Source organism: Melospiza melodia, chromosome 10, assembly GCF_035770615.1.
Source record: "Melospiza melodia melodia isolate bMelMel2 chromosome 10, bMelMel2.pri, whole genome shotgun sequence".
NCBI lineage: Eukaryota > Metazoa > Chordata > Aves > Passeriformes > Passerellidae > Melospiza > Melospiza melodia.
In genome coordinates, this window is record NC_086203.1 from 12648614 (window position 1) to 12675328 (window position 26715).

Sequence of the window (26715 nt, forward strand, 5' to 3'; positions counted from 1 at the left end):
ACAATATAGATATTATAATTCACGCTAGCACAAGCAGAAGTTAACTATCCCTTAATTACAATATGTTATAATTACAGTACATTGTAATAGCAATAGATACTTATTAATAAATAAATAATAAAATTACTATATACTCATCATTACAATATATTATATATTATAATATTTTTATCAGACTTTAAAAATTCTCTACAATTCATTTCTCACACCCTCTCTTTTGCTGCTGACTCAAAAACCAATTCCCTGTGGAAGCAGAATTCTGGGTACAGATCTGCAGGGCAGCTATAAACCGTGTCACTACAGAAAATTCTGCCATCCGTGAGCTTAAAGGGAGAAACGCTTCTTATTTAGCAAATTGAACAGTGATTTATTACTCCCCTCTGCTTTTTATTCCCCTTTTCAGTTCTGACTTTCAGTTTATTGACACATTCATTGAAAGATGCCCCAAAACCCTCCGAGGGTATTTTTGTGCATCCCCTGTAACAGTGTTGGACTGGGTGATGAGAATTGCACAGCACTGGAATAAATGTTCTTTAGATACACATTTACTGCTAATATTCTAAATTCTGAGGTTTAATTCTGAACATATTCTAAATTCTGAGGTTTAATTCTGAACAGCTGGGCAGGAGTGGCCCTTTGTGTGCTTTCTTGTCTCAAAGGGAGCAATTTTAGCCCAAGCACTGGGGTATTTCTGGAGCCATGCTGGGAGCAGTAACTGCTTCTATTTTTTATTTTCTGGGTCATGCCCACATTTTTGTTTGGTTTGTGTGAGAACATCTGTGTGTTCCAGCTGTGGCTCCATCCCTGCAAATCTCCTGCCTTTATTTGCAAGGCCCACTTCTGGCCTTGCTGCTGCTCTTGCTTAGCCTGGAATGGGTTGGATTTTATCAACGTGCAAAACTTGGGCTTCCCATTTGAACATCCTCCAAACTGTGACATTTATTAAGGACTTATTTCAGTTGGTTTAGCCTCAGATTTGCCTCATCAGCAGACAAGGTGATGGTTTTCCAGTGGAGCTCTGGAATTCCAATATGTTCAGATTGAGCAGTGTTGAAATTTGTGATCTTGCTGTGCAAGGATCTGTTTGGGAGAATTTCAGAATATATAAATATATATATATATATTTTTTTTTTTAGAATATATATATGTATATATATATATATATATATATATATGTGTATATATATATATATATATATATATATATATATATATATGTATATATGTATATATGTATATAAGTATATTTATATATGTATATATATTTCCACACTATATGTATTTATTTATTTTCAGAATGTATATATATATTATTTTCAGAATATATATCTATATACATTTTCAGAGTACATGTATTTTTTCCAGAATATCTGCATATTTTTCAGAATATATCTATTATTCAGAATGTATATATATCTCTTTTCAGAATACATGTACCTTTTTTTCAGAGTATATATCTACTTTTCCAGAATATGTCTATTTTTTCAGATTATAAATATATTTTTTTCGGAATATATTTTTTTCAGAATGTATTTTTTTCAGAATGTATTTTTTCAGAATGTATTTTTTCAGAATGTATTTTTTCAGAATGTATTTTTTCAGAATATATATTTTTTCAGAATATATATTTTTTCAGAATATATTTTTTTTCAGAATATATTTTTTTTTCAGAATATACATTTTTTCAGTATATATATTTTTCAGGATTTTTTTTCAGAATATTGTTTTTTCCACAATACTTTTTTCAGAATATATTTTTTCACAATACATTTATTGCAGAATGCTGCTACTTACTATAATGACACAATCTTATGCTACATTTATACCTATCCTGTTAATTCTTTTATTCCAAAGTGAAAGATTTTAGAAGTATATTTGGGTAGTTATTTAGCTTTAAATACATCAAGGCGGATAGTAGTCCTTAACAGAATTATCAATCAATAATTTATTCATGTGCTGGATATTTATTTTAATAATATTTATTTAATTTTTCATAATTTATTAATATGTTGAGTATGAATTTTATTGTTGCACAAAATAGGTGCACAGCTTATTTAAAACGTCATTTTTAATGAACTTAATTAGCTTAGTGTCATTAAAAGCCTGTTTGAAACAGGTAACTAACCTTGTGTCCACGTTTGGGTGTGGGATCTCAGCACCTCAGGACTGATGTGCCGAGTCACCGAGACCACCCTTGGGGGGCTCGGGAGTCCTGGAATGTTGCCAGAAGTGTCTGGTGGCTGCACTTTGATCCTACACAGGAGACGACACCTGTATGAGGATGGGAGGATCTCACTGGGTGAATGGTGAAGGGATAAGTTAATTAGAGTGTAAAACACAGAGTTTAGGATTTCTGTACAGGGGGGTCTAAAGAAGTAAGATGGAGGAATTGGGGCGTGTCCTGTCCTTCTTCTTCTTCTTCTTGGCCTCCATTTCTGTGGTGATGGTGGCACTTTGGGATTGGTTATTACTAGAAGTGCACTGGTCAATAAGGGTAGAAGGTATTGGGGAAAAATTATAAATATTGTATACGTAACTTCGGGTATAAAGATAAGTGACCGCCCCAGGGGCTCTCAGTGTGCCCATGGCTGGCTGCTGTGCAGACCTCTGTTGGGCCAGGAGAAAATCTTTTAGATAAACAATTAATAAACACCGAGACCGAAACAAGATCAGAAGTCTCTTCTCGTCCTTTGGAGCGCCGGCTGTACAAGGCCACCCTGGGCCTTTCCAGGCCACCTAAACAGCCGAGAAACCGACATTTGGGTATGAAGGAAGATAATGGGGCTTTGCACTGTTGTCTTCTGTGGAAATGAAGAAAAATTTGGAAAATTAAAAAAACAATTAGATTTTGGTTTATTTCGTTTTTAAAAGGCCAGTTCCTGGTGCCCGTGGCAAGCTCGGGGCGCTCAGCAGAGCCAGCCTGCCCCGAGTCCCTGCAGATGTTCTGCCTTTAAAGGGCGCTGGGGCTCGGTGCCAGGCTGGCTCCTGCTGCCAGCACAGCTCCAGCAGCAGGGAAAGGGAATTCCTGGCATTTCTGGGGCACTGCCACGGGTCCCCACAGCCCCCCACAGCTGGGAGAGAGGGACTGAAATGGGAATTGTGCGTCAGAGCAGAGGGGTGGGAGCAACCAGCACTGCTGGGGCTCTGAGGGGCTCAGGACACAATCTCTGTGCTTGGAAGGGCCCGAGTTTGGCAGGAATTCAACATTAAATTGACCCATTAGATATTGACCCATTAGTTATTGACCCTTTAGTTATTGACCCATTAGATATTGATCCCTTTGATGCTGACCCCTTTTTGATTGACCCCTTTTTGATCCCTTTGATTTACCCATCTGATCAATCCCTTTGATCGATCCCTTTGATTTACCCATCGGATTGATCCCTTTGATTGATCCCTTAAATTGATTCCTTTGATTGATCCCTTTGATTGATCCCTTTGGTTTATCCATCAGATTGATCCCTTTGATTTACCCATCTGATTGATCCCTTTTTGATTGATCCCTTTTTGATTGATCCCTTTGATTTACCTATCAGATTGATCCTTTTGGTTTACCCATCACATTGATCCCTTTGATTGATCCCTTTGATTGATCCCTTTGGTTTATCCATCAGATTGATTCCTTTGATTTACCCATCTGATTGATCCCTTTTTTATTGATCCCTTTTTGATTGATCCCTTTGGTTTATCCATCAGATTGATTCCTTTGATTTACCCATCTGATTGATCCCTTTTTTATTGATCCCTTTTTGATTGATCCCTTTGGTTTATCCATCAGATTGATTCCTTTGATTTACCCATCTGATTGATCCCTTTTTTATTGATCCCTTTTTGATTGATCCCTTTGATTTACCCATCAGATTGATCCTTTTGGTTTACCCATCACATTGATCCCTTTGATTGATCCCTTTGATTGACCCATTAGCTTGACCCAAGATTAAATTTATCCATCTATAGGTTAGATATATAGGTAGAGGCAACCTGGCAAACCCATGTGACAATTGCAGTATGATATTTTAATAAAATCTTGAATAAAATGAAATAAAAATTGTCATAGAGACTTGAATATAGTTATCTGCCTGCACTCTGATGTGTTGCCACTTGTTAAGGTTTGCATGCCTGTGTCTGTCTGATCATCTGGCAGCTCTACCCTGAATTTATTTCTCTTTTTCCCCCTCAGAAGCAGGGCCCAGTGGCACTGTGAGCTGTCCCTCTGACCCCAGTGCAATCCCATTAATGCCACTTCCTGCTCTGTCATGCTCAAATATTAATTAGGAATGGGAGGAAGGCTGACAACAGAAAATGTGGATTTTTACCACTTCTTGTGACTGTTCCTCCTGCCCTGCTCTGTTCCAACCTGTGCCCCCATCACAATTTCAGTTATTGGTTACAGCAGGTTCTGCTGGCACTCCAGGAATTCCATTAACACGTGTAAAGCACTAAAGGAGTTTTGTGGAAGAACTTTTATTTATGTCTCAGACTGGATTCTGTCCTGGGTTTGGCTGGAACAGTTTTTTCCTTCTGACATGACAGATTCCAAATATATTTTTACGAACTCCTTGTTTTCCTTTGCTCTTTGGATTCTTGTTCTTCATTAAGTTGGCAAGGGATCATAATTTTCCTTTTTAACTGGCTGAAATTGCATGTTCATTGAACTAAAGGGAAAATATTTATGCAAATGATGCTACCTTGTGATCTTTTTTTTATTATTAAAGCACAGAGAAGATAAATAATTTCTCTGTAGAGTAACTGATGTTTCCTTTGAGAAACAGAAGCTGTAAATGAGGATTTTTTTTTTTAAAGGTCTCTTTCAATTTACTCTCTGTGTTCTCTGAGGTCTTATTTTTAATTTTCTCTCTAGCTGCCATTATGAAGGCCCTGGTGGGTGGGTAATGGGTTGGAGGCTGCAAATGAGTGTGCAACTTATTGCTGGAATTAAATTCATTAAATTCCATGGGCCAGCTATTTAATTAAATATTCCATTAATTAATGGCATCCTTGATTTTGTATGGCTGTAAGGAAACCCACACCATGTCACTTGTGAAGTAACAGAGATTATTTTGATTGCACAGAAATTAATTGTTATTAATGTAATAAAACATTTAATGTATTTAAAGCTTTTAAGCAATAGTTAATTTATTTTTTAATGAGAATTGCTTTTGCATTTTGTTGAAATAGCTAGAAAAAATTGGAAGGTGCTTTTGTTTCAGTTAGAGATTTGTGTTGTCAGCTTTAACTGAAATATTCTTCTGCAATTTGAGAGTTGCTCTTCCAAAAGTGGAAAATCCTAACACTAAGGTGGAAACACAAAAGTGGAAAATTCTAACAGTAAGTCAGTAAAGAAGATGTGAGAAATGGTGAAATTGGGGCTGCAGGAAGGTTTGAATCATTGTTTTAGCCCATAATTCATAAGGGTTTAGATATAGAGATATTTTATAAGATTTAATATCCAGGTGCTTCTGAAGTAAATGTATGAGAAGGAAATTGGGAATTCTATAGGGAATTAAGCTGGAGGTTGGGGAGAAACGAATTGGCAACTTAAAAGTTCCTTTAAGATCTGTAACTGCATTTCTTGGAAGTCTGCTACAATCATATTTTAGCCCATAAATAAAAAAAAACCATAATAAACATCATTTCTTCAAGTCTGCTAAATCATATTTTACCCCTAATTGTTTTTTCAACCTGAGTTTGGGTTTGTCACTGTTCTGAGAAGGAGCTGTTGGAGCTGTTGTGATTTAAATCAGTGACAGCAGTTTGTGCTGTGCAATGTTGGGATAAAATAATAAATTGAGGGATGAAATAACAGCTGACAAATGCTGCTGGCATCAGTATAAAAGCTTGTTCTCGGTTACAGGCTGTGCATTATCAATATTCCTTGGAATTCAGGGAACAGCTTTGGGAAGTTCTCCTGGCCCAGCAGCACCAGTTTAGTGAGTTCTCTGCTATGGTTAACAAAATAAATCGTTAATATGATTAATTAAAAAATTAATAATATAAAGATTTTTTATTGATCCCAATCTTTAGAGTTCCTACTGCAGTTCAGACAGATCAGACCAAGATTAATCTTTATATATAATAAACTATATATATATATATATATAATATATATAATATATAATCTTTATAATATATACGAGACGAGACATGTGAGTGTGAGAAGGTGAGGATTTGATGCTTCTGTCAGGACCTGTGTGTGCTGAATGTCCCCTGCTGACACCCTGCCCTGGGACCTGTCTGTCTGCAATCACTGCTGGGCCGAGCTTATCCTGAACGGCATTGCTCAACTCTGGCACCCAGAGGTGCAGGGTTTGTTTTCAACCTTTGTTATGCAACACACCAAATGACTTGTGTTCCCATTTTATAGTATTTTTTAAAATTATATTAAATACAGTATTATAGTATGTGTATATATATATATATATACACTATATATATACACTATATATACATATATATACAGAAATTATGTATATGTATAATAATATATTTAATATATTTATATCATATATAAAATATTAATATGTATTATATATAATATAATTATATATACTTTATACTGTATATAATATATATACTATAATACTATATATAATACATAATATATAATATATACAGTATTTTAGTATATAGTATATTCATATATTTAATATATTTAATATATATCAATATGTGTTATATATCATATTTTTAATGTATTATATATTATATTATCTAAATATATTTAGTGTATATTATACTAAATATAGTATTATAGTATATATAGTATGTATATTAATATAATATACATACTATATATACTATAATACTCTATTATATTTATTATGTATGATATATATTATTATACCATATTTACCATATATTATATGAAATATAAAAAATAAAAAAATAATCTTGAAGGGCTCTGGAGCACCTTTCCATGAATGTGTCATTAAATTTAAAGTCATAACAGAAAAGGGGGAATAAATCAGGGGGGAGTAATATATAGTTATAGTTCATATAATATATATAGGTTATATGGAATATAGTACTATAATATATATAGTATATATATACATATAGTATATATACATAGTATTGTATATATATAATATAGTATAGTATTTTAATAATAATTTAATAATACATATTATTCAATTTATTATTATTTATTTTATAGTATTTTTAATAGTATTTTTAGTGGTTTTTTCTGTGCAACTTTGCAAGCTGTTGGGTCTTTGATAACCTCTGGCCGTGCTCAGCTGTCACTCCAGCTGCTGAATCCTGGTGTGGCCAATTGGTTTCTTTGGGATTGTCTCACGGCACAGACACTCCTGACACAAACTCAATCTTCCAGCGAGCGGAGGAAAGCTGAATGGAGCAGGCTTTAGGCTGAGCTGCTTGAACTGTCTGGGAGTATAAAATAAAATCTAAATTAGCTCAGCAGAAATGGTGTTGGAATGTTCTGGGCTGTGATGGTTGTCTCTGGAGTTGGTCTGAAACTTCAGAGACAACTGAGCACATTTTGAGAAACTTCAGCACATTTTGCCAGCACCTGTGAGGCTGACACAGCTCTGAGGGCTCAGTTTGTGGAGAGCCTGAGCAGAAAGTGGGGTATAAAAATCCATGTTTTGCCTAGCAGTAAATAAGAATGATCTGAGAATGGTGAATGCAGTGGGAGCAGCGGCACTGCCAGGCTGGGAAGGTTGGCTTCAACTTTAAAAATTCAACAGAGTATGTTGAAGGTTGGGCTTGTTTTTGTTTTTGGCTTGTTTGTTTGGGATATTTGGTTTTTGTTCTTTTTTTTTTTCTTTTTTTAGATGTGGTAAAAAAGAATATTAAGGTCAAATACTTTTGAAATAATAGAGAACAAGACCCTCAATTGGAAAACAATAGCCTTAGAGCTTGATTGAAATTTCATTTTCATTTTGAAAATTCATGTTCCACATGTACACAGAGGCAAAAAGGAGGGGAGGTTGAGATGGGATAAAGCTCACCAGAGCTGGATTTTCTTGGTGGCATAAAATTCCACAGAAGTAAAAATTCATGCAGAAGTTTTGCCGGGATGATGTGTGAGCGTCGTTCCACAGCTGACCTCCACTTTGTTATCAGTGACAAGAATTTACTGGTGCAAATGTGCTGCACCATGGCTGAACGTGAAGGCTGTGGAGCTGGGAGGGTTGTTTGCTGAGGAAAATCAGCAGGCAGCTGGTTTGTGTTGCTTTGGTGCTGCCTGAGGAGGGATGTGTGCACAGGGAGAACACCCACCTCCTTCTCCACACTCTGCTCAGGCTGCAAACTGGTTGGAACCCTGGAAAATGAGAATTTCAGACTTTCTGTGCTGCCACTGACCCCCAGGAGAACACTGCACTGACCTGAGGCTGTGGAGAAGCTTCCAGAATGGAATGACAGAACTGGGATTGTGGGTGTGGAGTTTGAATAGAAGTGTGTGATACCACAGGCTGGGAAACTCAGAGTTTAAGGGTTTAGAATATAGTAATAGATATAAAACTATCTATTAGTTTTGGGGCAGAGGTTGGTCCTTCATCCTCACCTCCTTCTCCAGGGGATTGGGTGGTTTTGTGTAATTGGATAGGCATGGGTGGTTGGTTATTGGGTTAAAGGTAAAAATAATTTGGGTGTCATTTCTTAATTGGACAGTTTATCCTTAAAACTGGGATATCTGATAGCACTGATGTGAGGTTCCCTTCGTGGCTGATCCTGCTGCTGATGGCTCTGCCAGGTGAACTTTGATCTTGGCATCATCTGCTCTGCACATTTCTTCCTGGGGCTGCTGTCTTGCCAGGGCTCATTCCCAGGAACAGTAATTAATGCTAATTATTGTGAGCTTCGTGGATGTGGAGTCCTCATTCTTATATAGATCAGAGAAACTGTGCAAGGACATCTTCCTGAGCCCCAGGTCAGGCTGGGGGCGGATTTTAGCTGAAGTTAAGGAGCAGACTGTGCTCACTGAGATGTGTGAAGGGTCACAAGGACCCCAGAATGTCCAAGATGTGCAACTCACCCAGCTTTTCCCAAAAGGTTTTGGGGGCTGCAATGCTGGGCTTGCAGTTGTACAGGCAGGAATTGGCTGCTTCTCTCTCATGCAGGGGGGAAATGCTTCACTTTCTGGTGAGATCAAACCTTCCTGGGAGAATCTGAATTTATATCCTCCATAGATAAAGAGAGGAGTTTGTGTGAGTCTTTGCTTCTTTTTTGCCAGGGATGGGATTAAATGTGTGAGATGGAATTTCTTGTTGTGACTCAGATGTTTGTTAGTTCTTATCTATGTCACAGTCTCACAAACCCTGATTTCTACAGCACTTTACAAACTAAAAAATGGAGCTATGTCTCTCTCTACAAGGCCTTTTAAGGATAAACTGTCCAATTAAGAAATGACACCCAAATTATTTTTACCTTTAACCCAATAACCAACCACCCATGCCTATCCAATTACACAAAACCACCCAATCCCCTGGAGAAGGAGGTGAGGATGAAGGACCAACCTCTGCCCCAAAACTAATAGATAGTTTTATATCTATTATTATATTCTAAACCCTTAAACTCTGAGTTTCCCAGCCTGTGGTATCACACACTTCTATTCAAACTCCACACCCACAATCCCAGTTCTGTCATTCCATTCTGGAAGCTTCTCCACAGCCTCAGGTCAGTGCAGTGTTCTCCTGGGGGTCAGTGGCAGCACAGAAAGTCTGAAATTCTCATTTTCCAGGGTTCCAACCAGTTTGCAGCCTGAGCAGAGTGCGGAGAAGGAGGTGGGTGTTCCACCAGGGTTCCTTTAATACCACTTTAATGAAGGCTGCTGCTGTTTAAAATCCATTGTCAGTGCATTAACAGGTCAGACAGGTTCTGCCTGAAAGGAATATCCAGAGCAGAAGTTCTTTTATTTGTAATTTTGAGCGTGGATGAAAGCAAGGTGTGGTCCTTGGAGAGTCAGGACCTGACTGGCTTCTGTGCCCTCAGGGAAATCTCATCTTCCTCCCTGATTTCTGCAGCTGCCACGGAGCTGGATCCTTGCCCCAGGTGAAAACTGGATGGATTCCTGTGTGCAGGGCTCCTTGCAGACAGAAATTCTGCATGCACAGTATTTCTAATCCGTCATCTGTATGAAATGTTAGAAAATTCACCTTTTAGAAGTAAAAATACTGATCACGCGGCTTCAGTTTAGGTGCATTCTTGTCTTTACATAGAATTAAAAATAGAATAATTTGTTCCATCGTATAGTGGGTGTCCAAGTATGTGACCAGGGAAAGCTCAAGATCGTGAATTTGTTCTGACAGAAGAGCTCAACATGGCTGAGTGCATTTGATGGATGGGACACCAAAGGAGAAAATGTATTTTGACACTTGGGACAGCCTTTATCCGTCTATATTTTTAAAAAGTCATGTTCTGCCCAACCTAAAATATTTTGGCACTTCACGATCGGCCTTCAAAAATGTTCAGTTCAAAAGTTTCCTCTAATTTCCAGTTCTGAGCTTGTGGATTCACTTTGAGGCCTAATTTACATGATTAAAAAAAATATGTGAGATTCAAAAGCTGAAAAAAAGAAATTGTGTGCAATATCTTCAGGTGCCTATGGGAGAAAGGAGCCTTTAAGAGAAGCATCAGCATTGCAAAACTTTGCAATATGATGGAGTTGCAACGTAAAGAACCTGGAGAAAAAAAGGAGCAGTACTCTTTAAACATTTCTGTATTATAAAATAATACTTTACAATATTTATCCTGACAACTGATTCCTAAGACATGTAATGTAAAGAGTAGAGTGTCTCCAGCTCAGGATTTTGGATGCTTTGTTAAATTTAGTTTATTAATAAATCAAAAACTGTTATAAAACATTTATTAAATTGTATAAAATTAATTTTAATTCATTTAATTATTTTGATAGTTGCATAGAAATTATTTTTATAGTTTATATTTACATATATCTATATTATAGACATTATATATTTATATATTTATTATTAATTTCTAATTCTATATTTGTATATATTTATTCTTTATATTAGTGATATGATATATTTTTATAGATTTAGCTATAATTTTATATTCTATATATTTATAACATATCTATATTTTATACTATTTGTTTATATGTTTATTTATATGTTTTATAAATAAATATAAAATTTATATTATTTATATATTTTACATATAAATATATAAAAATATTTTATTTATAGATACATTTATATTATTTATATGCGTATATATTTATTATGTATTCTATATTGTATATTATATATTTATATATATTTATATATATTTATATGTATTTTATGTTTTACTTATATATTTTATATATAAATAAATATATAAACAAAAGTTTAATGTATATATATATATTATATATATATAATCACTATTATATATTTCTATTATGTATATTTATTTATTTATTTATATAGTTACTAGTTTATTAAGTGAAATGCTTTGCAGCCAACCTTTTTGCTGCTGATCTTTTCAAAGAGAAGGCCAGTGTGGGATTGGGAGCTCCTGGAGCAGATCCCCAGGGCTTCTGCCCCATGGCCAAGTATTACTAAATACTAAATTCAGTATTTAGGTGGTCACAGCCACAAATTCAGTATTTAGGTGGTCACAGCCCCACTACCAATGGTGACACAAATTCAGTGTTTAGGTGGTCACAGCCCCATTCCCAATGGTGACACAAATTCAGTATTTAGGTGGTCACAGCCCCATGGCCAATGGTGACACAAATTCAGTATTTAGGTGGTCACAGCCCCATTTCCAATGGTGACACAAATTCAGTATTTAGATGGTCACAGCCCCACTACCAATGGTGACACAAATTCAGTATTTAGGTGGTCACAGCCCCATTTCCAATGGTGACACAAATTCAGTATTTAGGTGGTCACAGCCCCATTTCCAATGGTGACACAAATTCAGTATTTAGGTGGTCACAACCCCATGGCCAATGGTGACACAAATTCAGTATTTAGGTGGTCACAGCCCCATTTCCAGGGCTGACACAAATTCAGTATTTAGGTGGTCACAGCCCCATGGCCAATGGTGACACAAATTCAGTATTTAGGTGGTCACAGCCCCATGGCCCAGGCTGACACAAATTCAGTATTTAGGTGGTCACAGCCCCATTTCCAGGGCTGACACAAATTCAGTATTTAGGTGGTCACAGCCCCATGGCCAATGGTGACACAAATTCAGTATTTAGGTGGTCACAGCCCCATTTCCAGGGCTGACACAAATTCAGTATTTAGGTGGTCACAGCCCCATGGCCAATGGTGACACAAATTCAGTATTTAGGTGGTCACAGCCCCATTTCCAGGGCTGACACAAATTCAGTGTTTAGGTGGTCACAGCCCCATGGCCAATGGTGACACAAATTCAGTATTTAGGTGGTCACAGCCCCATTCCCAATGGTGACACAAATTCAGTATTTAGATGGTCACAGCCCCATTCCCAATGCTGACACAAATTCAGTGTTTAGGTGGTCACAGCCCCATTTCCAGGGCTGACACAAATTCAGTATTTAGGTGGTCACAGCCCCATTGCCAATGGTGACACAAATTCAGTATTTAGGTGATCACAGCCCCATTGTCCAGGCTGACACAAATTCAGTATTTACGTGGTCACAGCCCCATTGCCAATGGTGACACAAATTCAGTATTTAGGTGGTCACAGCCCCATGTCCAATGGTGACACAAATTCAGTATTTAGGTGGTCACAGCCCCATTTCCGAGTCTGACCACACTCAATATTCAGGTTATAAACTGGCAGCTTTTCCTGGTGAGGCTCAGTGCTTTGTCAGGCTCCGGTGCTGCTGGAATTCATGTTGGTGCATGCTGTGTCTCTGTTTATCACCCTTTCAGCAAATCAGTGCCTCACACAGGGATGTGACTCCTCCTTTCACTGTGCTGGCCCAGCCCCAACAATCATTTTCATGACACTTCAATTCCTCCAACTTCTGCAAGCAACAAGCCCAGAATTTTTGGCAATAATTTGATTTACGTAATTAGCCCAGCTCACCACCTATTTCTTTTTGGAGTGAAAACAGCAAAAGCCCAATAAAAAAAAAGCTAGTGTTGATTCCACCGAAAAATAGTTTTGGTGAGGAATTTTCAGCGTTCTCTGGGTTTCATTTTTGGAAGGAAAATGTACCTGTGGAATTGGAAATGGTGACTTTGATCCATGGGAAAAAGGATTTCAGTTGGAAGGGTGTGCTTTGGAATAGGGAGGGCTTTTGGCACTGCTTTTGTGAGGTTTTCCCTATTATTTCTCTATTTCTGAGACCTGAATTTGTACTTCTGGACAGCACAGGCATCTTCTGCAGGATTTAGTGGGATTAGGACCATTTATCACATTGCACTTGTGCCCTACAGAACCCTGCACACATCCATGTGTGTGAATAAATAATATGCAATTTTATATGTTTATATACTAAAACATGCTCTTCTTGTATTATTACTTTAAATAATGCAAGGGCATTGCTCTTTTTCTTGTTTTCTTTGTTCTTTTTTCTTCCAATAATCCAGAGGACACCCCTCAGCATCCTGAGCAAAGGTTTTGGGTTTTTGTGAGCACTAAAATTTGGAATAAGTGAGAATGTGATTAAGGCTGGGCTTGTTTTTGTTTGGGGTTTTTTGTTTGTTTGTTTGTTTTTTATTTTTTAAGGTGTGGTAAAAAATCTTATTAAGGTCAAATACTTTTGAAATAATAGAGAACAAGCCCCTCAATTGGAAAAGAATAGCCTTAGAGCTTGAATGAAATTTCACTTTAATTTAATGCAATAAGTTGCAAGTTGTATAATTGGGTTTTGCAACAGCTCCTTATTTAATATTTTAATCTTAAAATTTAGGATAAGTAATTGCTGTGATGTGTTGAAGCCAAAATTATTTCATTCTTTAAGAAAAGTTGTGATTGATTTTAGTGCATGGGACAGCATTGGGAATCCTGGTTTTATCTCATTTGCAAGGTGATTGTAATTATTGGAACGTTCAGTCTGTGTGCCAGCAAGGTGAGCTGCACAGATTTACACATGTTAATACCTAAGCTCAATTAGGCCATACACATTTATATATATATATATGTATGTATTTATATAAAAAAGTGTATTTCATGTCTTGCCAAGCGAGCTATAAGGGGAAATGTTTTCAAAGACTTGAGCAATCTTAGAACTCTCTGCTTTATTTCTAAACCCTGCAATTAGTGGCTTCTGGAAACTGGATTTGCTTCTTCCCAAAGCTCAGGGATACACTTGGTAATTTTGAAATCTAACCTCTAAACACAGTCTGGCTCCTCATTTTCCTAAGTTAAAAGTGGTTTAGATGCCTGAGCATCAAGCTGACTTAAAATTGCCTTTTTTTCTTTAGTAATCTCCCTTTTTTTTATTTTCCTTTTTTTTAATCCTCTCATTTCTCCTAATTGAAGAATATAAAGTAATTTTTGCCCTGCTCACACAATGTCAGGACATGGCAAGGTTTGCACTTCACTGTTTGCATCTGGAGACTCTTTGTAGTTCAAGTTGAATTATGTTTGTGATTATCATCAACCCTTCAGAAATTTAAATTAGTATGCAAATAACAGAAAAAGATTATCAAGTTTTTAATTAGCACATAACAATTTTCCCACCCAGATAAACTAGATTTATCTGTTGTGTGTTTTAGCTGTGTTTTTGAAGTGTTCTCAGCCCAGCCTAAGAAAACAAAAAGAGATAAACAGCAGCAAATTGAGAGCTGCAAGATACCAGTGAGAAATGGAAAATGTCCTTGATAAACCAGACACCTCACCCAGGATCTTTGTGCCTGTTTTATATATTCACACAGAAATAAATGTGGTTTTTTGCCAAAAAAAAAAAACCTACAAGGGAATCTCAGTGTGTGCCCTGCCTTGGATTCTGCCTTTCCTGGCCCAAATTTCCACCTGGACAAGGCAGTGGAAGGACAGCAGGTGTGTTTAGTTTGGGGTGGGAGGCAAATGATTCCTGCTGCTCAGGGCAGGCTTTCATTCACCAAAAGCTTTCGGAGTTGATAAACACCTTGGAATTTTCTGATCTGGTATGAAATAGCTGGTCCTAAATCACTCCATATTTACAAACAAGTGAGCTGAAGTTTTTATTTATCACCATGGTGAGGTGGTGGTGAAATCTGTGTGTCTTTAAAGAAGTGAGTAGTACAGAATAAGAAATGAAGTACAGAATAAGAAATGAAGTACAGAATAAAAACTGCAGTACAGCAAGGCATTTAAAAGAAAAAATTAAAAAGAAATTTAAAAAGTCCATCTTCCAGTCCAGACAAGTCATTCCCATCTCCTCCTGGGCCCTACAAGTGTTTGCAACTCCAGACACTCTGAGGCATCTCTGTATTTTTGGTTTTCCTGGCATTTTGTTCTCTGGGGACTCAGCACTTTGTGACACTCACACATTTCCTCACTAGATAATGCTGTGTTTGGGGTTTTTAAGCAACATTTTTAAGTTTAGGTTATGATAGGATACACAAATGACAAGAATGATAGGATACACAAACTCTTTTGTTACAATATTGGGTGTAAGTTTCCTATTTCAGGCTTGAGAAGCTCCAGGGATAATTGAAAAGGCAATTTTTGTGTTCTGTAATGTCTGGCACGTGGTTGAAACCTTTAACTAGGGGACAGGTCAAACAGGAAGGCACCAGCTTGGGCTCAGAGATGCCCTACCTGATGGGGCTTTCTTTAATTATTAATTTATTTTAAGGGAACGGGTAGTTGTGATTAAAATCTATCTGCAGTGCAATTTTATGATTAAGGAAAAAAAAGTGGAAGAATGCACGTGGGAATGATGTGTGTTTTGGTATTGTCTGTTCACTGGTGCTCAATGCTTTGTAAGGAGTGTGTAAAGTTATTTTTGTGGGATGTGAGTCACTGAGGGAAGAGTTGTGTTTGTGGATCTCAGAGGCACAGCTGGGAGATTGCTGCTTGCAGGGAACTTGAAATGTCATTTTCCTTGTCATCCATTTCTGGCCTTGCTGCGTGTCCAGTCCCTTCTAACTGTATTTCCTCAGCACACCTGAATGCATTTCAAAGCAAACACCCCATCCTGCTTCAAGGGGAATTTCTGTTTTGCCTTTTTGCTGTGCAATGCACTCCAACAAATGTAAGAACAGAGATGCTGAGAGCAGCTTTTCCCATCCACTGCTGTGGAGTGTGTGGAAAAAGAAAAGCCTTTTACTTCATCGCCACCTAGCAACCCTCACCTCCAATTTGCTCTTTTCTTAGGGCAAGAAGAAAGGTAAAACCTGTTCTGAAGTGTTCTTGCTTTATTCCTCCACCTCCTCCTCAGTGTGCATTGAGGCTCCAGTAGGTGCCTGTCTGACCTGAGGAGCTGCAGCTGATAATTATCAGCTCAGAAATAATAATAATAGAGATTCCATTCAAAAATGGATTATGCTGAGCACACAGACACAGCAGAGTGTGTCACACCTCTACAGAGACTATTTTTTCTCTCAGTTGCAGAGCTGGTCACTGTTTCAATAGTTACTCCCTGCTGATGATCTTCATGGGGGAATTTCTGTTGTGTCCCATCTGTGGGGTTGGTTCTCAGCCAGTGTTGCCCATTTTGCCCCTGGAAGATGATGTGGAGTGCAGGCACCAAAGGAATTTGATTTTCTCAGGCTCTTCAGCACCGCCTGAGGCAGCAGCACGTGTGAGAGAGGAGAGGGTCGAGGAGGGCAGAGAAAAGGCACAGAAAAAAGCAGCTCCCTGTGTGTTTGTAATGCTCTAAAGCAGCTCAGTGCTTGTTCAAATGCTCCAAAACCCATATAAACTCACTGTCAAATCTGACATCACAGACCTGAGATATCAAGAGCTTTCCCTCCAAAAATCCAGGTGAATAATACAGAGTTGCAAGGATTTACTTTTATATTAAGTGGTGATTTACAGTGGTGAATCGCCTGCTCTTTTTGCTTTCCTTGCTTTGCTTTTTGTGTGTTCTGAGGTTGCTGTGTGCAGACTGGGTTTGCTTTCTGAGTACAAGTGAGGCAGACCCCTGAGAGGTGAAGGCTCTGCTCTGAGGGATAATCAGAATAAATCCCACGTCAATCCCACCCGAGCCTTTCCCGTTACCTCTAGAGGCTGCTGTTGTGTTAAATTAAAGTTCAGCTAGTTCCCAGCAGATCCCAGGGCTGGGATTCACTGCAGGAGCAGGGAAGGTGCAATCCCAGAGGAAATTCTGCAGACAGGGAGAGGCAGAGATGCCTCAGCTCGGCTCTGTGTTTGCAGATATCAGGAACTGATGAAAAACAGCCTTTTTTACCAGCCCCTGATTCACTGATTATTGGTTTCAGTTCAGTGCAAGGGCTCTGAGAGTGATGAGCAGCAATGTGAATTGAGAATTTGCTGACAGGAACCAAGTACTTTACAGTGACCCTGTCAGCATTTGAGGTTAATGCCTGCTGGACTTGGCTTTGTTGAGCTGATACAATTTTCTGTCAAAGAAAGTTTTCCTAAGAATGGATTTAAGGTTTAAAATGCAATGTAAGGGATATGTTTGCATTGATAATTCCCCTCCACTCTTTCACTAGGCATTGCCTTGTTTGCAGCATAGATATTTTAATTTAGAAGATATTTTAAATTTAGAAGATATTTCAATTTAGAAGATATTTTAATTTAGAGGTTCAAAAAGCTCCTGGTGTTTTGGTACACTTTATTATTATTTATTGTGAAGCATGCTCGTTATGCAACATTTGACAAGTCCAATCAGAGTTTGTACTGAAATGCTGAAAGCCATTCACCTAACAAGGATCATTACTGCCTAAAGTCCTGCACACCAGTGACTGCTGGTCTAATAAAGAAGAATTAACTCCTTTATTAGTGTCTGGACAGCACTCCTGAGTAGTCAGTGGTTTCTGGACAGCACCCAACCATGCTTTTCCAAACAGCTTGAAGAAATCTGTAACTTTGAATATAGAGAATTCAAATTGGACTGGGAATTGTAATGCCCATGTGCACCCCTGTCTTGTAGAACACTGCTCTAAAGGAGTTTAAATTGTGTTTTCTTCCTCATCACCTGCACCTCCCACAAAAATCTAAGTATTTTAAAGTGAAAAAATCAAATACTTATCTTCTTGTCCTTTCCAAGCACCCAATAAATGTGTTGCATTCCTATGAATTCTGGGATGCTCTCTGTGTTATAAACTGTACAAATCAAAATATTGTCCCTAAAATTGGTGAGGAACTTGCATTTCATGCTGAAGGAACAGGCCTCTCTTTTTTTAATGTTGTAGGTGTGGGTTTTTATTGTTGTTTATATCTTAGAGGGCTCAGATTTCTCTTGCTGTCTTTATTAGATGGCTGTTTTAACTTGAGGGATTGGTGTAGAATATCTCAGGGTATGCACAATATGCAAAACTCCTTATGCCCTGCTTAAAAATCACCATACACTACCCTTTATATTAAAGATGTTGCTCTTTCTGGAAAATAGCATGGGCTGCTTTGGTCTGTGTGGTTGCAACTTTTGCAAAACAACTGCAACTTTTTATTCAAGAAATGTACTGTTACCTCAGCATTGTGTATCTGAAGTGGGGAGATACTTTTTTATGTTCTAGGCAACCTTCCTTGGAATATTCAGCAGACACCAGCAGTAAATTTAAGCTACCTGTTCTTACTGAAATACCCAGAGCATTCAGGCAGTGACTCTCAAAGTGCCATCACAAAGTGTCACTCTGGGAGTTGCTTCTGTCTTGTCATCCCTTCCCCTTCCTGAGGGGAGAAGTTCTTGTCATTTTATCATCCCCTTCCTGAGGGGAAAAGTTCTCAGATTGGAAATTGAAGTTTTTTACTGGTGTGCACCATGAAGATTTCCCATCCTAGATGGGCAGGGATGAGCTGTGCTCCAAGCTGGAGAGGGCAGAGGGGAAATTAGGATTCCATTAGCTTTTTAAATTTCTCTTTTTGTATCAGCCCAAGATTTCAGGTGCTGATGAGCCACAGGAAATGCGAACTGATGCCACCTGCCCAGATGTTTGTTGTGCCAGGATGAGTGGCACACATCTGTCTGAGAGCTCTGGGCTGCAGAAAAGCAGCACATCTTGGGATGGGAGAGCTGCACAAGGGCACCACAGATCTCGGGATGGGAGAGCTGCACAAAGGCAGCACATCCCCAAATGAGAGAGCTGCAGAAGGGCAGCACATCCCGGGATGGGAGAGCTGCAGAAGGGCAGCACATCCCCAAATGAGAGAGCTGCAGAAGGGCAGCACATCCCGGGATGGGAGAGCTGCAGAAGGGCAGCACATCCCGGGATGGGAGAGCTGCAGAAGGGCAGCACATCCCCAAATGAGAGAGCTGCAGAAGGGCAGCACATCCCGGGATGGGAGAGCTGCACAAGGGCAGCACATCCCGGGATGGGAGAGCTGCACAAGGGCAGCACATCCCGGGATGGGAGAGCTGCACAAGGGCAGCACATCCAGGGATGGGAGAGCTGCAGAAGGGCAGCGCATCCCCAAATGAGAGAGCTGCAGCAGCACCAGCCTCGACCGCCTCTGTCACCTCAGCCGGAGCTTTGGCAGCTGCTAAAGTTCCAGATCCCGGAATGTTTAACCTCTAATAGCCCTTAAAAAATCTGATCTGGCTGCGCCCTGATGGAGCTGTAGCAATGTGTGCGACGCCTGTTTATATGGAGAGACAGATAAACCTTTTAAAACTAATTATATATAAACTACATGCGCGGCGCAATGGCCATTGCCTCACGCCTTTTGTCTCTCTCATTCCTGTGATTCCATGTGTCATTCCTGCCATGCCAGGCCGTGATTCCATGGCTGCCGTTGCTGTAGCAGCGCATTGCTGCTCGCTGTGAGGCGCTGAGGCCGCGCCGGGGAGCGCACAGAGGCAGGCTTGGTTTCAAACAGCAGCCTCAGCACCCGCCCGTGCCCGGAGGAGGCCCCTCAGCGCCGCTTCCTCCCCTCGCCGCCGCCTCCTCCTCCTCCTCCTGCTGCCGCCGCTGTTTCCTGTGCGAGCGGCTCTGACGCGGCCCTGCCCTCCCTCCTTCCCCCGCTCCCCGCCGGGCCCTGCCGAGCACAAAGCACCCGCGGCCGGCCGGCAGCGCCTGCGCGGGGCGGGCCGGGCTCTGAGGGCAGCGGGCTCGGAGCGGGGCCCGGCGGGCAGTGCCGGCCACTGCCGCTGTCAGCGCCGGCGCTCGCAGCAGGCTGCGCCCTCCTCCCTGCCTGCCCTGCCCCGCCGCCTCCGCTTTGCTTTTACGCTCTTATTTTTAATTATTATTGTTATTATTTAAAAAAGAAAAAAAACAAACTTGGAAGAAGCCCCCGCGCTGCTCGCTCGCTCCCCCCCGGCCCGCAGCGCGTTCCCCGGGCTGTCGGAGCCCGCTCCCCCTTCCCGACCCGCTCCAGGCTGGGCCTCTGCTGGGCTTTGGAAGCCGGGAGCGCCTCGGCACCCTCTGCCTCCCCCTCCCGGAGCCGCTCGTCTCCGCCAGCCCGATAAATGCTGTTTATGAGGATGGACCTGTTGAACTACCAGTACTTGGACAAGATGAACAACAATATCGGCATCCTGTGCTACGAAGGTAACAGCGCCTGGCCGCGGAAAATCAATGGTGCCTTCGCATGGGTGGGGGGGGACGGATCCCTCGATCCCTCGCACGGGGAGGGATGGATCCCTTCCCGAGGTGGATCCTTCCAGGGACGGATCCTTTCCAGGGATGGATCCTTGTCCGAGCCGTGCTCGCTGTTGTTTGTCAGCGGGGATGTTTTTGGACACCGCCGGTGCGGGACGCCCCGCGGGCTGTTGTCAGAGCTTTGTTACAGGGCAGGGGTTTCTTTCTTTCTTTCTTTGTGATTTTTTTCCTGTTCTTTTTTACATTATTTTTTTTCCCCACAAAATCCGCGTTTTGAGCGCCAACTTTCCTTTCCCTCTCCCTGCTGGCGCTAAAGGCGGGGGTTTGTCGGTCTGGGGTTTGTCGGTCCGTGCCGGCGCCGCGGGGCTGGGCCGCGGCCGGACACGCGTGGGCCCGGCCGGGGCCGAATGTCCGGCGTGTCCCCGCGGGGTTGTGGCCATTGCCCGGCGTGTCCCCGAGTGTCCGGCGTGTCCCCCGTGGCCGAGTGTCCCCCGTGGCCATAGCCCCGGGCCCGCTGTGTCCGGCGGGGCCGGGGCTCGCTGCCCTCCCCCGGTGTCCCCTCAGAGCCCCGCTGGTACCCGGGCAGGATCGCCCCGTTCGTGTGCGCCGAGTTCTGTACGTGCGGCTGCGAGGAGCGGCTATGGCTTGGCTGTGCCTTCACAGAAAGGCACCACTGAGCTAATTCGGCTTGGCAGCGGCGCTGCTTTTGCTCTAGCCACACACCAGCGCCGCGAAAAGCTGCTTGCTTTTTTTTTTTTTTTTTTTTTTTTTTTTTTTCTTCCTGATTCAGCTTTCCATGTTCGTTCAGAAAATAAACTTGCTGGAGTTGTCAGGGAAGAAACAATGAGGAGCGTACACAGGCCAAGGGGATATCTCTGCTCAGAAAAAGGCCGGGCCAGAAGGCAGGCAGCTGAATCTCACTTTGGAAATTACAGTCCCTTCTATCCCTAAACCAGCATGGCCACTTTTCTTCCCTTCAGGAAGTGGAGGGGCTCCCTGTTGTACTTTCAATGTCTTTGTTTCTCCTTTTTTCCTGCTTTTTCTTTCCTGCACAAATATTAATTCGGATTAAGCTCTTTTACAGAAGATTGAGCTGAAAAATACGGAGCTGGAGTTCCATGAAGTTGACTTCCCAACTTCTTTCTTATGCCATGCTTTCTTTGTTAGAGCAAGAAAACTCTTTTAAAATAATAATAAAAAAAAACTTTCAGGATCCTTTAACTTTTTCATTTCAGGGTCCTATAACTTGTTCACTGCTCTCTGCAGTAATTAGTGTTTTCTTTGGAAGCCATTGGTAACTTCTGATGAAGACCATGAAATTTTATGCAGAGCTTTATTTACATAATTCATCTTTCTGAGCGTTCTGTTCACTAAGTTTTGTTGCTCTGTAGTTTTGGCTCATTAGTTCAATTCATTGTAATTATGCCTAATATTTATGGAATATTCTTTCCAGTCCCCTTTTTATTCCCCACCCCCTTCTCCAGTAATTGTTATTTAACCAAATCTTAGCTTTAATAGTTCAAAAGAACTTAAGGAATACACTCCCCTGGAGCAGTTTTTGTTTAGGTTAACCATCTGTTGCTATTTTCCTCATTCTGGAAGTCAACATTTTTAACACTAAAATAAACACGCACAAAATGAAGAGAAGGAAAGCAAAACTTCAGTGGTGTTTATAGCGAGGTGTTTATATCCCGATGGTTTAAAAAGTGTAAACACTGGCAACATCTGCTCTGAACTCAAAGGGTGTTTCTGAGATGCCTACAGATCCTCCTGGCCTCTGCCACGGGGTTTATTTTAGAAGTGAGTTGTTGTATCAGCAGTGATGGATTTGTCTTTCCAGGGACGCTGTTGCAGTAGGAACTGCACTGACAACAAAATGCCCTCTCACACTCAGTTAATTAGGATTTATTGAAGGCCACACTTGAGCTACTTATAAATTGATGCCTTCCTGAAAAGTGCTTCTGAAGATGCAGGATAAGATAAAAATAGGTTTGAAACTTCAGAGGCAAGAGTGATGGGCCTACAGGCCACAGGAAATAGATGGGTTCCTCGTTCCTTTAGAGTCCCTCTGGAAACATTTGGTTTTGGTTTTTGAGATGATTTCTATGCTGGTGAGCTATGCCAGCGTGTTTTGATGCACTTTACTGGTGATTTTACTCCTCTGGCACTGGAACTGCTGGATTTGCAACAGCCTGTGCATCAGAGATAGGGGGAAAAGGGGGAAAAGTTCCTCCAGTGTGTGCACTGGCAACCCTTCAGTTCAACACGGAGCACAGGAGTGTGATTTGCTGATCCTGAGAGGAGCCCTGCTTTTCCTTGCCCAGCAAGAGTCCCAGAGAGCAATTTGTTGTGTGTGAGCTGCAGGCTGCTGAGAGGGGCAGGAACCTCCCAGGAGCCTCAGCTGTGCCTTCATCTCACCCTGCTCCTGAATTGTGCCATCCGTGCTCACACTCCAGCCACGGAGCTCCCAGCATGGAAATATCGGGCTGCTAAGTTCATTCAACATCTCTGAGTTTGGAAACTGGTGCTGCTAAGTTCATTCAACATCTCCGAGTGTGGAAACTGGCGCTGTTTAATTCATTAATCACATCTCTGATTTTGTGAGAAGAGAAGAGATGGTGATAACACAGATGGGATCAGCCTTGTGGGCAGCAAATTGTGCTTCAGCTGGGGCTGGGCTGGGAGTGGGAGAGTTGGAAGTTCTCCCTTTAGCTGTCCAAAAGTGAGGCTGTGCTGCAGGTGAAACCCCACCTGGGGTTGGCTGTTTTCTCAAACATGGGGTGATTTCTTTTAGTTTTTGTTGTGAGGTTGGTGAGCCACAGGTTCTCCAGAGAGGCCGTGGAGTTTCCACCTTTGGAGATACTCAAATCCCACCTTCCCTGAGGTTTTGAGCAGGAGGTTTCTAAATGACCTCGAAAGGTGCCTTTGTAGCCTCTTGGAAATTTCTGCACACTCATGCAATTAAAACAACCAGGGAAAGGATTATAAACAGAAATGAGGGGAGTTTTAGAAAAGGGATCCATAACTCTGAAGCACAGGATAAAGCCATTTCCTTTCCTCAAGGCTGTTGGTTTTACCCTGATTATTTGTGTCCTTGGAGGGTTTTCTTCATCTCATTTACTACCTTTGAGCCCTCATGGTGCCCCATGGTAATCTCAAATCCAACTGATGCTTTTGGAAGAAAAATGAATGTTAACGAGGTGGGGTTTCTTTTAACAAATTGCCTAAAAAAAACATTTGGAAGAAAAATTTTAAATCATTCAAATGGGAATGCTTGGAAAAGGACAGTTATATTAGCGATGATCAACCATTTCAAGCAATTTATTGTAACAGTTTTGGAGCAAAGAAGCAATAATTTGTGCTGGTTGACAGTCGATTGAACATGAGCCAGCAGTGTGCCCAGGTAGCCAAGAGGGCCAATGCCATCCTGTCGGTTTCTCGGCTGTTTAGGTGGCCTGGAAAGGCCCAGGGTGGCCTTGGACAGCCCGGCGCTCCAAAGGACGAGAAGAGGCTTCAGATCTTTTCTCGGTCTCGGTGTTTATTAATTGTTTATCTAAAAGATTTTCTCCTGGCCCAACAGAGGTCTGCACAGCAGCCAGCCATGAGCACACTGAGAGCCCCCGGGGCGGTCACTTATCTTTATACCCGAAGTTACGTATACAATATTTATAATTTTCCCCAATACCTTCTACCCTTATTGACCAGTGCACTTCTAGTAATAACCAATCCCAAAGTGCCAACATCACCACAGAAGATGGAGGCCAAGAAGAAGAAGAAGAAGGACAGGACACGTCCCAATTCCTCCATCTTACTTCTTTAGACCCCCCTGTACAGAAATCCTAAACCCTGTGTTTTACACTCTAATTAACCCATCCCTTCACCATTTATCCCAGTGAAATCCTCCCATCCTCATACAGGTGTCGTCTCCTGTGTAGGATCAAAGTGCAGCCACCAGACACTTCTGGCAACATTCCAGGACTCCCGAGCCCCCCAAGGGTGGTCTCGGTGACTCGGCACATCAGTCCTGAGGTGCTGAGATCCCACACCATCCTGGCCAGTATCAGGAACGGTGTGGCCAGCAGGAGCAGGGAGGTCATTCTTCCCCTGTACTCGGCACTGGTGAGGCCTCACCTGGAGTATTGCATCCAGTTCTGGGCCCCTCACTTCAGGAGGGACATCGAGTTACTTGAGCGTGTCCAGAGGAGAGCAACGAGGCTGGTGAGGGGCTTGGAGCACAAGCTGTGTGAAGAACGACTGAGGGAGCTGGGGTTGTTCAGCCTGGAGAAAAGGAGACTCAGGGGTGACCTCATCACTCTCTTCAACTTCCTGAAGGGTGCCTGTGCTGAGCTGGGGTCGGTCTCTCCTGAAGGGTGCCTGTGCTGAGCTGGGGTCGGCCTCTCCTGAAGGGTGCCTGTGCTGAGCTGGGGTCGGCCTCTCCTGAAGGGTGCCTGTGCTGAGCTGGGGTCGGCCTCTCCTGAAGGGTGCCTGTGCTGAGCTGGGGTCGGTCTCTCCTGAAGGGTGCCTGTGCTGAGCTGGGGTCAGTCTCTCCTGAAGGGTGCCTGTGCTGAGCTGGGGTCGGCCTCTCCTGAAGGGTGCCTGTGCTGAGCTGGGGTCAGTCTCTCCTGAAGGGTGCCTGTGCTGAGCTGGGGTCGGCCTCTCCTGAAGGGTGGCTGTGCTCAGCTGGGGTCGGTCTCTTTCTCCGGGCGACAACAGACAGAACAAGAGGACACAGTCTCAAGCTGCGTCAAGCCAGATGTAAGTTAGAATTAAGAAGGAAATATTTCACAGAAAGAGTGGTCAGATACTGGAATCATTTACCCAGTGAGGTGGTGGAGTCATCATCCCTTGAAGAATTCAAAAAAAGACTGGATGTGGCACTTGCTGCCATGATCTAGTTGAACAGTTAGAACATGGGCTGGACTTGATGATCTTATAGGTCTCTTCCAGCCTTGAACTTCTGTGATTCTGTAGTTTGGGAATTGTTGCCTTGGCATCTGGACGTGAATACATCTGATACTCTTCTCCGCAGCACTTGCTGCCAGTTGCCAGCGATGGGCAGTTTAATGAGCGGTGCTTTCAGCTGATTGCCCTGTTCCTAACGAGCTCAGCGCCCCGGGGAAGCTGCCGGGAGCCCTGGCCGAGGTGCAGCAGCGCTCTGAGGGGGGCTGGCACTCCCTATCCGGTGACAGGGATTGAGGCTGCAACATCTGCACCTCGTTCTGTGCTGGAAACTCGCTGAGCTGCAGCTCCGTGATCCTTCATTACCCCTGCTGAGGTAACGCCGTGCTCAGAGTGACACAGAGCAGAGCACAGGTGATGCTGCTCCCGGACTCCGGGGCTGTTCTCCTGCTTTCCCACGGAATATGCATGAGGAGGAGCAGTCTCCAGGCAGATCTCTTTCCTTCTGGTGTTTGTCACAGATGGTGCTGGCTTGCAAGGCACATTTCTGCCTTCCTTCCTCTCCCTCTCCCTGGGTTATTGCTGCATTCTCAGAGCTGCAACTGCTGTGCTGGGAAAGGTATAAAGAAATGCAATAAGAGGCTAAGAAATCCCCCAGGCATGTTACTTATAGTTATGCAGAGTTCTCTGGATAGTCCAGAAGACTGGGATTTTTATTTTTTTTTTTTTTTAATGAAGAAAATTGGATCCAGATTTTAGCCAAACACCCCTTTTGGGTTGCAGGACAGCTTTCATTAGTTAGTGGCATGTTACATAATTATTACTGACTTCCTGTGAGGCTGAAGTTCCTTGGCTTGCAGAGCTGGGTGTCCTCTCAGGGCACTCAGAGCATCCTGAAAATGTCTGTGCCTGCCCCAAAAGGCACTTCAGATCTTTGCTGTCAGATCCTGCTCACTTCATTTGCTTTTTCATGAAATGCAACATGTTTTCTTAAGTTCTAAAAAAGAGTTTCCATCAGCTCTCTCTGCTGACCTTGCATTTTTCTCTTTCTCTACCATCAGTTTCTCCGATTAACTGCAAAGTTTGGGTTAGTTTCTAAAGATGTAAAATGACTTAAGCACTATTCTTCTGCTGAGAATTGGATAAGAATCTCCTTCATGGCAAATTAAGTGTTCTTATTTGAAACACAGTGTAAAATTTCTGTTCAAAGCCATGGAAATTAAGATGCACCTACAGAACAGCTCCCCAT

The 26715-nt window shown here is 41.7% G+C and overlaps 1 protein-coding gene across 2 annotated transcripts in view; it reads left to right on the plus strand.

The window, feature by feature from the left end:
- Positions 1-26715, plus strand: part of VGLL4 (vestigial like family member 4) — a 105600-nt gene that overhangs the window by 23129 nt on the left and 55756 nt on the right. The window contains exon 1 of one of the 2 annotated variants that reach the window (XM_063164407.1): positions 20127-20516. The exons of the other annotated variant lie outside the window; for it this stretch is intronic. Within the exon in view, the coding sequence (XP_063020477.1) occupies positions 20435-20516 (82 nt within the window). The 5' untranslated portion in view covers positions 20127-20434. Of the gene's footprint in view, positions 1-20126; positions 20517-26715 lie in introns of those variants that run through there. 2 annotated transcript variants of the gene reach the window in all.